This window comes from Myotis myotis, unplaced genomic scaffold (genome assembly GCF_014108235.1).
Source record: "Myotis myotis isolate mMyoMyo1 unplaced genomic scaffold, mMyoMyo1.p scaffold_m19_p_11, whole genome shotgun sequence".
NCBI classification, from domain to species: Eukaryota; Metazoa; Chordata; class Mammalia; order Chiroptera; family Vespertilionidae; genus Myotis; species Myotis myotis.
Genome location: NW_023416315.1, coordinates 12931942 through 12948143, shown reverse-complemented (window position 1 = coordinate 12948143; position 16202 = coordinate 12931942). Strand labels below are relative to the sequence as shown.

Genomic DNA, 16202 nt, shown 5'->3' with positions numbered 1-16202 from the left:
CATAAAAGAGCACAGGGGGTGACATACCCAAGGTCACAGAGCGAGTTCTGTTACCGCCGTGATATCTAACGGCACCCAGAAAGCAGGGGAGTCAACATCTGGCAGATTCTTCCCATCATTCTTTCCTTCACTAACGTGTGTGTTTCAAAGAAAAGTAATGGGGCAGCTATGCATGCAACAGTCCAAGACGCTTATACACTCCCCAGAATTAACACTGCAGCAGTTCATTGAACTTGTCGTGTTTCACTTTCCGTTTCACAGAAATCCCGTGGTGGCCTGAGCGGGGTGAGGAAGGGCAGGTCGGCCTTGGCGAGCACCCAGGGGTTAAAGCTCAGGAGTGATCGGCAGCGGAGCCCGTGCAGCGGAGCGGAGAAACCCGGGCGGCCGGGGGCACCCCAGCGTCCTCGGGACCGAGCCACGGGCCGGCGCCCGGGACCCCTGCAGGACCTCGCCACACCCTCTCCGCAAAGGGGCAGAATCCGCCTGGAATGGCTGAGCCGGGAGCCCCCCTTCTCCAACCCCGCTCCTCTCCGCCGCCGAGTCCCAGGGGCTGTTACTTAACTGACCGCTCCTCGGGCGAGTCCTCGCCCAGCCCGGCCCGGCGCCAAAAGGCCGAGGTCCTGGGTCAGGCGTCCGCTCGGCCGGAGACGCCCCAGCCAGCCGGGCCCGCGCCCGCCGCGCCGACCCGAGCCCCGAGCCCCGAGCCCCGAGCCCCGAGCCCCGAGCCCCGAGCCCCGAGCCCCGGGCGCAGGGAGAGCCCGCGAGCCGGCAGCGCCGGCCGGGCCCGCCTCAGCCCCTCGCCGCGCCCCCCCACCACGCACCGCCAGGCCCCGCCTCCTGCCGTCCATCCCTCCATCCCTCCTCCATCCACCTCCTTCCCCAGGCGCCGCCAGCTTCACCTGCCCGCGCCGCCGCCCGCACCTTCCCTCGGGGCGGCCCGGCGCACGCCCCCAGACCGGCCGCCCCCGACCCCACCGCCCCGCGCTCGCCCCCCGGCGCCTCTCCTCTCCCTCACCTGCCCCCGCCCCCGCCTTACCTTGTAGGAGTCGGTGGCCAGGAGGATGTTGAACTCGGCTTCTGCCGCAGCATTCATCTCGGCCGGAGTGGCGACCGCGTACCGGGGGGGCTGCCCAGCGCCGCAGCGAGGAGGGAGGAAAAATGGGCTTCACCGCGCTCTGTTGCTTAAGTCACCGCTCGGCCGGAGGGGGAGGTGAGGGGAAACGGAGCGCGGGGGCGGGGCCTCAGGAGGGCGGGCCGGCGGCCCTGACGCGGCGGGGGTGGCGGCGGCTCGCGCGCACGCAGCCGGGAGTCGGACGGCCTCACCTCGGCCCTCGCCCCGCCCACCGCCCAGGGGTGGAGGCGGGCGCCAGGGCGGGGCGGGGCGCGCGTGCGCAGTGCGCGGGGGCGAGGCCGGCGGGGAGGACGTGAGGCACGCGCTCCTTTCGGGGAACGCCCACCCCGGGCGGCCGGAGGCCGTGGGCCGCCCGGGCCCGTGACCCGGGGTTTCGTTTCCCGGGTAGCCTCGCTGCTCCTGCAGTCCCGGTGCGCCAGCCTCGCGGACCCCTTCCTGCCGTGCCCAGTCCTGGCCCGTGTTCTGAGTCCTGCAGTCGCGCCACTGCCTGTCGCTCCGTCCCGCGGTTACTCCCGTTGTGTTGTCCCCGGCGTGGCGGGAGGACCGAGCCTGTGGCCGCCATCCCCCTGGTCTCCTGACCCCGAAGCCTCGTTCTGGCAGCTGCAGGCCTCCGGCGAGGAACGGGGCTGAGGGCCCTCCGATCGGACACGTGGGCCCCGCCTTCCTCCGGCTCTACGGTGGAGCTCTTTGATCCCTGGAGGGATGTTTTAATTTTCCCGGAAAAAATCGCCTGCACCGAAAGGCAGGGGATGAATTCCGTCCTCACAGAAAATGAGGAGACAAGACCTGATTGAAACAAACGTTGCCTAGAGGTAAAGGGCAACGGCCGAGCCTTGGACGGTGCGAAACTGACTGATCCTGGTTACGATCGTTAACTCTTGGGAAACCTCCACATGAAGACGCAAGTGACCAGTCGGATGACTTCAGATGCAACCGTCCATTTGCTCGTATGGGGTTGCATTTTTGCGTAAAACTACGATTCCCTTTGTCAACGCAGTCAATTCCTGTTTTGTTTTGTTTTTAATTTTAAGGTTTAGGTTTTACAAGACACAGGTAGCTGGGAAGAAGGTGGTTTAATGGAAACGGATACAGGGACTTTATAGACTGTCCTTCAAGTTGGTGGAAGTCTTATTTTATGGGTGAAGAGAGGAGTGTGACTTGAGAGAGATTCATCACAAGAAAACGTAGACCTCTTCAGTCAGAAGTGACGGTGGTCCAGCTGTGTTCTGGAGTCCCTGCAGATTCTTGACATTTGCCTCCATCTATAGGTAGATTCCATAGTCAAAATTCACAGAAGGGGCGGGATGTCGCTAGACACTCACTAAAGTAGTAAATAATACCGATACACTTAGAATTATTTTCAGCAACAAGGTTTAAAATAAAACAAAGAAGCAGTTGTTTTTTTGTTTTTGTTGACCCGGTATTTACTGGGGAAAAGTACTTTTAAGAGCATGCAAATAAATTACTTAAATATTTTTACTTTGGGAGATTTTGTTAATTTAGTTCAAGCAGTGCAGTTCAGAGAAGGAAAATGACCCTTTTTGTCCCTTTCAGTTTGGTGCTTTTTTTCTTTATTCATTTAAAATTTTCATAGCCTACTTAAGTGACAAATTATTTTTGCTTAGCTTCTTGGAATCCATGTTCGTATAACACCATTTTTCTATGCTGCCTTATACAAGGGGGAAAGGATTCTAATTACAAAGTGGGCTTTGTTTATGGTACCGTTTTTGTTTTTAAAAAGCAAAATAAACTTCGATCTTGCAGTATTTGAATTGAATTGGAAGTTTTAAGGTGAGAAAGTTTAATATCAGTACAGGTAAAAATGTTATTACACTGACATGTTAAATGTAGGGACAGTCATAGACCTGTTCACATATTAGTGACTTAAACCCTTACAGCAATCTCCAGAGGAAAATGCAGTCATGTTACCAATAGAAATCACCATTTGTCTATGATAGAATTAGGCACACTCTATATCAGCGGTTCTCAACCTGTGGGTCGCGACCCCTTTGGCGGTCAAACGACCCTTTCACAGGGGTCGCCTAAGACTATCCTGCATATCAAATATTTACATTACCATTCTTATCAGTAGCAACATTACAGTTATGAAGTAGCAACGAAAATAATTTTATGGTTGGGTCACAACATGAGGAACTATATTTAAAGGGCCAGAAGGTTGAGAACCACTGCTCTATATGAAACTACGTGTGTAAGCAGGACCAATTTTGAATTAATCAGGGTTTAGAACTAGAACTATGAAATCATCACCATATACAAAGTCACGATTTCATTTTGAAATGGCCTTCCTTGAAAGACAGTTTAACCCGGACAGTGTGGCTCATTGGATAAGCTTTGATCTATGAACTAGGAGGTCACAGTTTGATTCCTGGTTGGGGGCTCAATCCTGGGGGCGTGGGGGGAGGTGCAGGAGGCAGCTGATTGATGTTTTCTCTCATGGATGTTTCTCTCTCCCCCCCTCTTCCTCTCTCTGAAATCAATTAAAACATTTTAAAAAGAATAACAGCTAGCATACCTAGTAGCATGTAGGAAAGTCTGAGAAACTGTTTCTCATAGGTCCTTACAACATGACAAAACCCGACAAGTACAAAGACTCAAATGGACCCGCCCCTTTATTCAAAGCCCTGGATTAATCTAAGCTGGGTGGATTGGGCATCCAGCTCCGCGTTTACATCCCACAGAGGGCCTGGACACCGTCCATTTGATCAAGCCAAGTGGGTGTTGCTACACCATTCCTGTTCCTACATACCCTTCCAGACAGCCTTTGGTACACTTTTGTATTTCTAAGTTGCCTCAGAATTCCAACCTGACCTGATTTCATCTCAGTAAAAAAACACTGGAGAAATAGATGTGGGGCTCACCCACATGACGCTGCAAGTCATGACGCTGTTCCTATCTATCACCCTGCTGTTCCTATCCATCAACCTTCAAAACTCCCTCTAGCCTTACCAAGCAGCAACAATGACCACAAAGACAGACAATAACAAAGGAACTTTTTAATTGGTTAGACCTTTTCCTTATTCAAACCTCTGTTAGAGTTCTAATTTGCTAAAGAAAAGGCCTCATCTACAGAAAGGGTTTTCATAGATCCGATTATCTGCTAACCATCTCTGAAGCACTCTTTAATAACTCAGGCTGCTGGGTCCTCTACAATCACAGAGACACACAGAAAACTGATGACTCTTACCCTAAAAGTATGGAAGTGTCAGAGTAACTGGGAAAGAAAGTGGTTTAATGGAAACGGATACAGTAATCCACATAGGGGAAGAATTACTGCACCTACATGGGTCTTCTACAGGCATTATGTTGCAAAATGTTCCTGTTTTCAACTGAATTTTTTTTTTTTTATTGCTTAAAGTATTACAAAGAGTATTACATATGTCTCCTTTTCCCCCCCGCCCTTGACAATCCCCTGGCCTCCCCTACCCCCCAGTGTCTTATGTCCATTGGTTATGCTTATATGCATGCATACAAGTCCTTTGGTTGATCTCTTACCCACCCCCCTCCTGCCCTCCTACCCTCCCCGGCCTTCCTGCTGTAGTTTGACAGTCTGTTCGAGGCAGCTCTGCCTCTGTATCTATTTTTGTTCATAAGTTTATAATGGTCTTTATTATCCAGAAATGAGTGAGATCATGTGGTATTTTTCCTTCATTCACTGGCTTATTTCACTTAGCATAATTCTCTCCAGTTCCATCCATGCTGTTGTAAATGGTAAGAGTTCCTTCTTTTTTACAGCAGCATAGTATTCCATCGTGTAGATGTACCACTGTTTTCTAATCCTTTCATCTACAGATGGGCACTTAGGCTGTTTCCAGATCTTAGCTATGGTGAATTGTGCTGCTATGAACATAGGGGTGCATATATCCTTTCTGATTGGTGTTTCTGGTTTCTTGGGATATATTTCTAGAAGTGGGATCACAGGGTCAAATGGGAGTTCCATTTGTAGTTTTTTGAGGAAACTCCATACTGTCTTCCATAGTGGCTGCACCCGTCTGCATTCCCACCAGCAGTGCAGGAGGGTTGCTTTTTCTCCACATCCTCTCCAGCACTTGTCGTTTGTTGATTTGTTGATGATAGCCAGTCTGACAGGTGTGAGATGGTACCTCATTGTTGTTTTGATTTGCATCTCTGGGATGATTAGTGACTTTGAGCATGTTTCATATGTCTCTTGGCTTTCTGAATGTCCTCTTTTGAAAGGTGTCTATTTAGATCCTTTACCCATTTTTTGATTGGATTGTTTATCTTCCTTTTATTAAGTTGTATGAGTTCCCTATAAATTTTGGAGATTAGGCCCTTATCAGATATGACGTTGGCAAATATGTTTTCCCACCCAGTGGGTTTTCTTTTTGTTTTGTTGATGGTTTCTTTTGCTATGCAGAAGCTTTTTATTTTGATGTAGTCCCATTTGTTTATTTTCTCTTTAGTTTCCAATGCCCTAGGAGCTATATCGGTGAAGAAATTGCTTCGGCATATGTCTGAGATTTTGTTGCCTTTGGATTCTTCTAGTATTTGTATGGTTTCCCGTCGTATATTTAAGTCCTTTATCCATTTTGAGTTTATTTTTGTGTTCAACTGAATATTAATATCAACCAGGTGTTTCATCACCAAAAAGGATTTATTTGGGAAAAAGAAAAGGATTGCAACCCAGTACAAGCAGACATAGCAAGCTACATGCACATTCTGGCCTATGTGCGAAGATAGAGGAGTATTTATATAAGGGGGGGAAAGGAAGTTAAGGAAAGGGGAGTTACAACCATAGAACTCTTCCTGTAGAGTTCTCCCAATTACATTAGAGTGCATAAGCCCTGGCTAGCAAAGTTCCAGTTCTAGAACCTTCTTGAAATCTCATATTCTGCAGGACGTCTTCCTAATCTATGTATGCTGCATGGCAAGTCTCAATCTTCCCACCTTTATTGTGTTTTTGGTTTCCATTATATCCAAACAAATTTTTCTTATCCCAACCAAATAAAATGGGAAATAAAGGTAGAAAGCAAAAAGAAAAAGGTTTGAATTTATCTTTAAAAGTAAAGTAAATGTGGACTTGCATGTTATGATGCTATATGTGGAGATTTGGGAGTTATAATTACTTATACATTTTGCTAATGGCCACTTTATTTAAGACTCAATGGCCAAAATTAATGATTGAGAGAATGAGAGTTTAGAAGTAAAAAAGGTGGTCAAGATCTTTTAATGAAGTGTTTTCCTAAGTGAGGCTTGCTTATCTGAGATGTGCTCAAATTAACATTTTTAACATTAGTAATTATTTTAATGAGTTCTAGAAAAATATAACCAGCACATAAGACTCAATTTTTCCTGGGAATTGGTATTTAGGATGAAGCCAAAGTACGTGGGCACTCAGACTGGTGAGCCTTACTACTTTCCTTGCCTTTTTTAACCTGTAAGTTGTTTTCATAGCCTCCACAGAAGATTAGTTTTCTTGAAGAAGTTAAACATGAAAGGCTACATACTGTATGATTTCATTTTTAAAATTGTAGAAGTTCTACAATGAAAGAAGATCAATGATCGTTAGAGGCTGGGATTAAGGCAAGCAGGAGTGCTTAATAAATATTTATTGAATGAATGAAGGAGCAACTTCTATCACCAACAAAAGCAGGATGGATCTTGTGATAGACTGCATTGTTTGCCCATATTCAAAGCCCCTCTCTATTGTATTGCTCACCCATATTCCTCATTCCTCTCCTATGTGCCCGTGCTATTGAACTCAGGCATGATCACGGGAGTTGCCTTAGCCATGAAATGTGAACTGATGTGATGTGTTGTGCATCACTTCCCAGCAGAAGCTGTAAGCACTGATGCATGATTTGCCATTCTCTCTTTTCTTTCTGTCACAAAGATGGCAGTATTCCAGTGAGGGCCTGATCCACATGCCTAAATCCTGAAATGTGGACCCAATCAGAGCCAACTTGCCCTGGCCATGTAGTATATGAAATAAACCTTTCTTGTAAGCCATGAAGATTTTGGAGGCTGTTACCATAGCATGACCAGGTTTACCCTGACATATGTAGATACCCACGCATGTTTTCTTTTTTTCTTCAGGCTCAAGGAAAGAGCCTGGTAAATCTCTCTCACCTGTACTCTGGATCCATCCCATATCCCCACCTCTCTCCTTAGGGCCTGTTCATTAGTCATCACACCTTCTCTCTTCTGAACCTTCAGACACCCCCTTTCTCTTGACTTCTCCTTGGCATATAAACATATTTGAACCTCTCTCATTTGAAAGAAAAAATAAAACAAAACAAAAACCTCCGTTTCCCAGTTATCACAGCATCTCTTTCCTTTTCCAAAAAAGAGGTCTCTGACTCCCGTCTCTACTACTTTTTCCCTCATTTTACCAGCTTTTGTCTGTGGCCATATACGCTGGCAGACCCAATGGGTATAGTTCTCAGATATTGGCTAATAACACCAATAAAAGAAAAAGAAGTTTCTTTTCTCCATTTAACCATTATTCCTCTTGTTTTTCTCTCTGACAACAGGGTGAGAGAACATTTTCCTCCAGAAGAAGTCTAACCACAGTCCATCTGCCATGGAACTTGGCTGTAGGTCCCAGAAGAAACCACCTGTTTATCTTGGCCTGGACTACATATCTCTTTCTTTCCTAGTGGTGAGTTTTCTGTTCTCCTAAAATACCTGGTAATGAGAGGCAAGGGGACATTTTGGATCCCATCTTTGTCCAGGGTGTTAGTTATACCATCAATCCCAAAAAGCTTTCCCCCATTTTTCATATGAGGCTGAGGGGCTCCTCATGCAGAGAGGGATCCTTGTGGTCTACTCTGAAATTAGAATTCTTGAGTTGTGCATGTGCACTGCATGCCCCATAGATACTGGTTCAGAAAGAATTTCATCAAGTGGCTCGAAGGTGATCGAACTGTAGAGGACTGAGAAACACTAACTAAACTGACAAGCAATACATTGGTCTCTTCGATGGAAAATTAAAGTAATTGCAATGTGAAATAAACCTGACTTGACAATGGGATCCTGTTACCTGTACAGCAGGTTCTCTCTGAAAACCAGTTTGCATGTTAATAATTTGTTTGCTGGATACAGAATAAGACATTGATTGTTAGAGCCTCTTAAAAAATACTTCCATTAAGCCATCTAAGTCTTAAAAATTCACTTTTTAAAAATTCTGGGGACATTTCTGTCAAGGTTAGGGTTGTTTGTCTTCTAGAATCAATGCACCCTCTTCTTGGATAGTATTAGAAAACAGTGACGAATTCCATAAGCACCATTTCAATGTGCCAGGCAAGTTACAGTGCCATTTCATTTTACATTAGTGACATTTGAGCCATGTTCTTGATGTGGGGATTGGTCATCTTCCAAGTTTTCCAACAGTACATTTGTAAGCTGTTTCTTCAGCTTTTGGTGTTATAATTTCATTGCTTTCTGTTTTCACTTTCAGAAGATGATCTTTTCCTTACAGAATACCCATATTCTGGATATTCTAGTGTAGTTCTTCATGTGCCAAGAATATTCAGGTTTTAAGAATGACTTTAAAGCTGTTGCCAGAACCATCATATTTACTAAGAATTCACAAGTTTCTTTACAATGAAATTATTCAAACTAATTATTCATGTGTGTGAGTATACTGAAATGTAATGAGTTATGTTGGCCCTGAATTCTAATTAGTATATAAATATGTTTTAAAAATCAAAGAGGAAATAAATTTATACAGATCATACTTATTCGTTCCAATTATTTTTACACATTTGGAAGTGTGTATTATTTTTGATCTTGTAACAAAGTCTGTGAAAAAGTGATGTAAAAGTGAAGAGCTGGGAAATTATGCAATAAATTTGATCATATAACTTGATCATTTGTGCATGACTTGTTATTTTTTATTTTTTTATTTTTAATATATTTTATTGATTTTTTACTGAGAGGAAGGGAGAGGGATAGAGAGTTAGAAACATCAATGAGAGAGAAAAATCAATCAGCTGCCTCCTGCACACCTCCCACTGGGGATGTGCCCGCAACTAAGGTACACACCCTTGACCAGAATCGAACCTGGGAGCCTTCAGTCTGCAGGCCGACGCTCCATCCACTGAACCAAACCAGCCAGGGCTTGTTATTTTTTAAATTAAACAAGCATGAACACATAAGTTTACCTTAAATACTTATAGAATTTAGGAGCATATAAAAGTTGATTTGCATGTTCTAGCTTGCTATGAATTTAAGTGTTGGGGGGCACAAGAGACTTGGTTGGAAAGTTGTAAGGAGGACATTCTGATAAAGGGGAAGTGTGTGGAAGGCCACCTGCCCTGTTTATTAGAATTCTGACTTCGGGGAGACTTAAGGGAGTGTCGAAGGCGGAGCCCCTAATTATTCCTTGACCTTTCCAAACAAGCCTGTGCACATGCAGACCCTGGGGTGTTTACTGGAATCCTCATGCTTAATCCTTGGATGCCCCTGTCTAGAGGATAATGTAAACATGTGTCCTCCCAGGATTATGTACCCTACTGATTGTATCTAAAGATAAAAATTCCAATAAAGGCCTAACAAGGCAGGCAATCAAGGTGGCCTGGCTTCTTCAGCTGGGCAAACCCCTTAGCCCTCTCCCCGACAGTGAAACTGTGTCTGAGAAACCTGTTCATCCGTCATTCAGGGGTTGCTGGTCAGCCCTGGCATTTAAGTTTTTTAAACATGAATGGGTGTTGACTTTTCTAAAATTCTATTTTGGCTATCTATTGAAATAATCGCATGGCTTATATCCTTTAATCTTTCAGTGCAAAAATACTACATGGAATCATTTCCTAATATCGAATGCACCATGTTTATCTGAAATAAACCCCGCTTCCTCATGCACGGGTATGATCCCTAGGCCTGGCTGGTGATCAGGGCCGATCGGGGCCTTCCTTCCCCAGCTGCCGGGAGCTGGCCGGGTCCTTCCTTCATTCCGCACTGTCCCCTGGTGGTCAGTGCACGTCATAGCAAGTGGTTGAACTCCAGGTTGGTCGAACTCCCAAGGGGACAATTTGCATATTAGCCGTTTATTATATAGGATATATTGTTATGTTCAATTTGTTAATATTATACTTAGAACTTTCACAGGTTCAGGAGTGACATTAGCTTAGAGTTTTATTTTCTTTATCTTAAGCTATATCCTTGTCTGGTTTTATATTATAATAGTCTCAAAGAATGAGTTGAGAAGCTTTGTATCTTTTCTTATCTTCTGGGAAGGTTTATACACCATAACAGTTCCTTGTTAGGATTCTTCTGTGAAAGAACTTTCCATGCTGCTTTCTTTTATTTGTTTTTTTTTTTTTTCTGTTTAAACAATTTTTTTTATTGATTTCAGAGAGGAAGATGAGAGAAACATCAATGATGAGAGGGAATCACTGATTGGGGAATCAAATCTGCAACATCTTTTTGGTGCATGGGGCCACTCTCCAACCAACTGAGCCACCCAGTTGGGCTCACTCCTGATTCTATTTTTTCTTTATTGATTAAGGTATTACATATGTGTCCTTACCCGCCCCTTGCTCCCCCCCACCTCCCGCTCATGCCCTTACCCCCCTGGTGTCTGTGTCCATCACTCCTGATTCTTAATGGCCAAACATGGGTGTGGGACCAAACTGTTTCATGTCTTCGACCCTCCTATTAGTCTCCATGTGGCTTATTCTTTACTTCCTTAGTTATAGGAGTTCTGTTTAGCTGGTCTTCAGGTGGTTCTCTGGGATTGTTTTATGATTAGTAGTAAGTTTGGTGTGGTTGTGGAAGGAGGCAAGCAGGGCATTTACGTACTCTGCCTGTCGACTATAAGACACCCTGCACTTAAAAAAAAAACATGCTGTCTCTCTGTTTCTGTGGGTCAGGAATTCAGGACAGACTTAGCCATGTACACTTTGGCTCAGTGTTTGTGTTGTAGTCAGATAGATGCTGGAGCTGAATCAGGAGGGTCCTGGTACAATTGAGGACCAACTGGGCATTTCTCTTTTTTCTTATAGTCCCAGGGCCTTTTCACCCAAAATGTGCTCGTTTGGACTACTCACAACATGCCAAGCTTAAGGTAGCCAGATACCTATATAGTGGCTGAAGGCTTCTAGGGCAAATATTTTCGTGAGCAAGGTGGAAAGCTACATTGTCTTTTATGACCTAGCCTTAGAAGTTACACACCATCACTTCCGTCATCCTCCCTTTGGGAGGGATCATTAGCCTTCTGGCATGTGTTATTTACTTATTGCTGTGTAATAACATTCCTGCTGAACTTTTTACTCTGCTTTCTTCTTTGGGACACGTCTTGGTTTCTGCTTAGCTATGTTCCCAGTCGGTAAACTCTAAGACCCTTGAGTAAATATTTATTGATTATATTTAGCATAGCCTACAGACATTTTGTAGTTCATTTGATATATATGATTTGATTTTTTTTAAAAAAATAGAGGGTTTTTTTTGTAAATTGCTAGAGGAATTTAATCCATTCATACAATCAGGTCAGATCATATCCTGACATTTTCCTTTATGTTTCCTATCTACTATACTTTCTTGCTGATTTTTTTCTCTTCTCTCTAAGATCAAAAGAAAATTCTAAAAGTTCCCAGAGTAAAAAGAAAGATTACTTACAAAAAAATAAGAAGCAGAATGTCAATGGATTTTTGTATCATCAATACAGGGTACTGGAAGACAACAGAACAGTCTCTGATTCTGAGAGGAAATTATTTTACACTAGAGACCCGGTGCACAAATTTGTGCATGGCGGGTGGGGAGGGAAGGGACGGTGGGAGATTGGCTGCCATCTGGGGGGAGGGACCAGCCAGGGGGAAGGACCAGGGGAGGTTGGCCGGCCATGGGAGGTTGGCTGTGGGAGTGCACTGACCACCAGGGGGAAGCTCCTGCATTGAGCATCTGCCCCCGGTAATCAGTGCGTGTCATAGAAACTGGTCGTTCCAGTTGTTCAGTTTTAAAGGTCGCTTAGGCTTTTATACATATAGATTAGAATTCTTTAGTCAGTCAAATGTGACTGCATTTAAACATGAGAGTATTTTAAAAAGATAATTTTGAGCATGCCATGATTCTATAGGACTTGGGGAAGTTCTACTGCTGCCCACTGCTCAGTATGGAGTGGAGAAAACCCAGTGGTAAGGGGAGGATCTCCTCTGGTGTAACTCTTTTTACTGTTGTTTTTTGTATTCTTGCCCAATTGTGCTTCATTGTGTTTGTGGATCCTGAACTTGGGCAGGAGTCAGCAAAACTATTACCCTCAGGTCAAACCCACCCTGCTACCTGTTTTTATAAACAAAGATTTATTGGAGCAAGGCCCTGTTATTTACATATCCATGACTGCTTTTAGTATGCAATGACAGAGTTGATTAATTGCTACAGAGTGCATAACTCACAAAACCTAAACTCAAGACTAGGACTAAGGTGAGGAAAGAGAGGCGCCTAGGATGTAATACCAAGGAAGTGCTCCTTTGTAAAGCTCACTAGCCTCACTTTATTTTACACTCTGCCTGAAACATTTACTATGTGGCTAACAACAGAAATTGATTTCCTGGTTTAGAGTTTCTCTGAAATTGTTTGTGTTTCTGGAATAGTCTTCTCCTGCACATGATATGGATCATGGTTCTCTACTTTGGGCTCTCCCTGTCAATCTGATCATACCTTTCTATTTTGTGATTCATTATTTTTTAAATTATTTTTTTCTAGGTATTTTGGATAGGAGGAGAGGTAGATCTATTTTATAGAGAAATATAATGAAAATTCAGTCTGAAATATAGCATCTACTTATATAAAAACCCTCGGTGATGTTCATCACGACCACCAGAACTGTGACCAAGTGGAAGGAAGTCAGTACTGCAGGGGTTGTCTTGGCAACGGCTGCATCTTCCCCTGAGCTGTTTCCCGTAAGGGCGGGGTTTGAGGCAGGAACCTGCCCTGGGAGCGTGGAGGCATCTCTTTATAAAGTGTGCTGCGCCAGCACAGCCAAGGGTGAACCTGAATGGGGGCGGCGGAAAGGCTTAGAAAAGACAAGAGAATGAAAGCCAGGTCTCAGTGGGACGCTGCTTCTCTGAGAGACAGCAACCATGCCCACAGCCATGCCTTTATTTTATAGCAAAAGCTACGAGGCAAAGTAAGGGCGTGACCAAAATGTTTACAACATTCTCCTGGGTTTCAATCCTACTCAACTACATGCACCTGAACTCTATCAAGCCTACATCACTCAGGCACGTGGGGCCACATGTTTGGACCATAGGTTCAAGCTTACAACTACAGCTGTTGGCTATAATTGTGCTGGGAGGGCCCTGCCCTCCAATCTGGGAATTGCATGTGGCAATGAGAGGACTGTGCCCTCTCATCAGTCCAAGGCTTGAACCTGTCCAAAACACTGTAGTGGCTCCCCACAATAAAGTGTTAATTCTGTTTCTTTGTTACTAATGTTGTGGTCCCACCCCATAACAAAGAAACAATTTCCAGAGGACAAGGCCCAGGAATCAGGATTTTTAAAAGATTCCCAGGTGATTCTAATGTGCAGCCAAGGTTGAGAACCACTGCTATAGATAATATTAACACATTGTTTGCGGGTAGTTTTTATTGCGCGCTAACAGGTGGCGCGGGCCATTTTTGCTAATTTTTTGCGCAAATGTCAATGTTCAGTAAAATTACGATAACTTTAGTTTACGTATTTATATGTTACCCGCATTCTACCACTAGTCTATAAAAAACGTATTAATACGTGTCCCGTGCTCTACTACCAGTCAACGTAAAACGTATAAGTAAAACGTATAAATACGTTTCCCGCATACAGTGTGTTAAAAATATATCTAAATGTGCAATTCTTTGTCCAAAAAATGAGCATGTTCAAAAATTAAATGAAGAAAATTTGGATATACTCGGTGGAGATTTTCACACATATTTGAGTGATGATTCCATTGATTCCACAGATGATGCTGAAAAGGATTATTTTCCCATCAAATTTCTTAATAGTATTACTCCTTCGGTAATGCCGTGTCATAAATTAAAATTGAAAGTGGGTGCAATCATCGTGCTATTGAGAAATCTCAATAGTAAATGGGGTCTTTGTAATGGTGCCAGATTTATTATCAAAAGATTATGACCTAACATTATCAAAGCTGAAGTATTAACAGGATCTGCAGAGGGAGAGGTTGTTCTGATTCCAAGAATTAATTTGTCCCCATCTGACACTGGCCTCCCATTTAAATTGATTTGATGATGGTTTCTCGTGATGACTGTTAATAAATCACAAGGACAAACTCTAGACAGAGTAGGCATATTCCTACTTGAACCTGTTTTTGCACATGGTCAGTTATATGTTGCTTTCTCTCGAGCATGTGATGTTATAGTTAAAGTTCTAAATACTTCACAAGGGAAATTAGTCAAGCACTCTGAAAGTGTTTTCACTCTTAATGTGGTGTACAGGGAGATATTAGAATAAGTTTAATCACTTTATCAGTCATTGTTTGTATCACTGTTGTTTTCATATCATGTTTTTGTCATTTTTATATCATGTCTCTGTTGTTGTTATATCCTTTTGTTACTGTTTATTTATTAATAAATTTATATATTATTTTCATATATATATTACTAATTTCCTTTCATCTCTCACACTTCTATTATAGAGAAAGGGCAAATAGCAATATTAAAATATCTCTACTAGTTAATTCCCTTTTTAAAAAAAATATGTTTTATTGATTTTTTACAGAGAGGAAGGGAGATGGATAGAGAGTTAGAAACATCGATGAGAGAGAAACATCGACCAGCTGCCTCCTGCACACTGGGGATGTGCCCGCAACCAAGGTACATGCCCTTAACCAGAATCGAACCTGGGACCCTTGAGTCCACAGTCCGATGCTCTATTCACTGAGTCAAACCAGTTAGGGCAATTAATTCCCTTTTAATGTGCATGAATTTCATGCACTGGACAACTAGTTTTAATGTAAACCGCTATTCTTCTCTTGGTCCTTTTTTTAAAGTTTTCTTGATTATTGGGAGGTGTTTTTCTTTTCAGATTAAATCTGACAGCACTGCAAAAGACATAGTGTAGAGCAGGGGTCCTCAAACGATGGCCCGCGGGCCATATGCAAATACAAATATTGTATTTGTTCCTGTTTTGTTCTTTTACTTCAAAATAAGATATGTGCAGTGTGCCTAGGAATTTGTTCATTGTTTTTTTTTAAACTATAGTCCGGCCCTCCAACGGTCTGAGGGACAATGAACTGGCTCCCCTGTTTAAAAAGTTTGAGGACCCCTGGTGTAGAGTTATATATCCTCTCCCAACCACCTTTTGGTTCAGTTCCTAAAAGGTTCATAAATATGTCTCTGGAAATTTTATTCATATTATGTTTTTCTTCTCTGAGTCTTTTTATGTTTATTACTTGAGGCATAGAAATAATACCTTTATTTACCTCTTATTGCCTGCCTTGCACAGTAAAGCACTATTACTGACATGTTTACTTATTCAGTATCTACTTTGCACCAATTGCTATTCTAGGTTCTGGGGCTACAATGGTGATGGGAAAACTCATGCTCTTTCTGCTCTCATAGAGTATACAGTCTAGGTAGGAGACAGAAATTGATCAAATATTGGATTATGAACCATGGAAAGTGATGTGAAAGAAAGATATGAAGCTTTGATAATGCTTAAAAGGTGAGCTTAACCTGGAATGGTAGTTCTAAGAATGCTTCCCTGAGAAAGTAATGTTTGAGTTAAAATTTTCAGTAGGAATAGGAATTAACTAAGTAAACTTGGGGAGAAGAAAAGATTGTTTGGAGGAGAAAGAAGACTTTATGCAAATGCTTGAGGCAGTACTGAACATGGCACATTCCCCTATGAGGGAGAGTATTGAGAAATGAGGTGGGAAAGAGGGGCAGGGTTTACATTGTATACAAGATGTATATTTTGGTCTTAATCTTTAACACAATTGGAATCTATTGACAGGCTTTTAAGCTAGGAAATTACATGATCATATTTAGGTTAAATCAATTTGCCAACAGAGTAGAAAATTGAATGGAGGATATGAAGTTAAAAGGTTATTATAGTGATTCAGGTGAGAGTTGGTGGTAGATTGGACTATGGTAA

At 43.1% G+C, this 16202-nt stretch overlaps 1 protein-coding gene and 1 long non-coding RNA gene across 7 annotated transcripts in view; one reads left to right on the top strand and one right to left on the bottom strand.

Annotated features, from left to right (window-relative positions):
• Positions 1-1212, bottom strand: part of NAMPT (nicotinamide phosphoribosyltransferase) — a 35867-nt gene extending 34655 nt beyond the window's left edge. For 2 of the 3 annotated variants that reach the window (XM_036327545.1, XM_036327547.1), the window contains exon 1: positions 1037-1211. In XM_036327545.1, the coding sequence (XP_036183438.1) occupies positions 1037-1093 (57 nt within the window). In that variant the 5' untranslated portion in view covers positions 1094-1211. Of the gene's footprint in view, positions 1-1036 lie in introns of all 3 variants that reach the window. The other variant, XM_036327546.1, reaches the window with a different exon arrangement.
• A 22-nt stretch (positions 1213-1234) lies between these two features.
• On the top strand, positions 1235-10516 carry LOC118666007. 4 transcript variants are annotated; one of them, XR_004970799.1, is made up of 3 exons: positions 1239-2400; positions 7645-7772; positions 10467-10516. It is a non-coding gene; the product is annotated as an uncharacterized LOC118666007 (long non-coding RNA). The 4 variants fall into 4 exon arrangements; XR_004970797.1 differs by lacking the exon at positions 10467-10516 and adding an exon at positions 8571-8981 and having other exon boundaries at positions 1241-2400; XR_004970798.1 differs by lacking the exon at positions 10467-10516 and having other exon boundaries at positions 1235-2923; positions 7645-8981.
• Positions 10517-16202: the final 5686 nt, after the last annotated feature.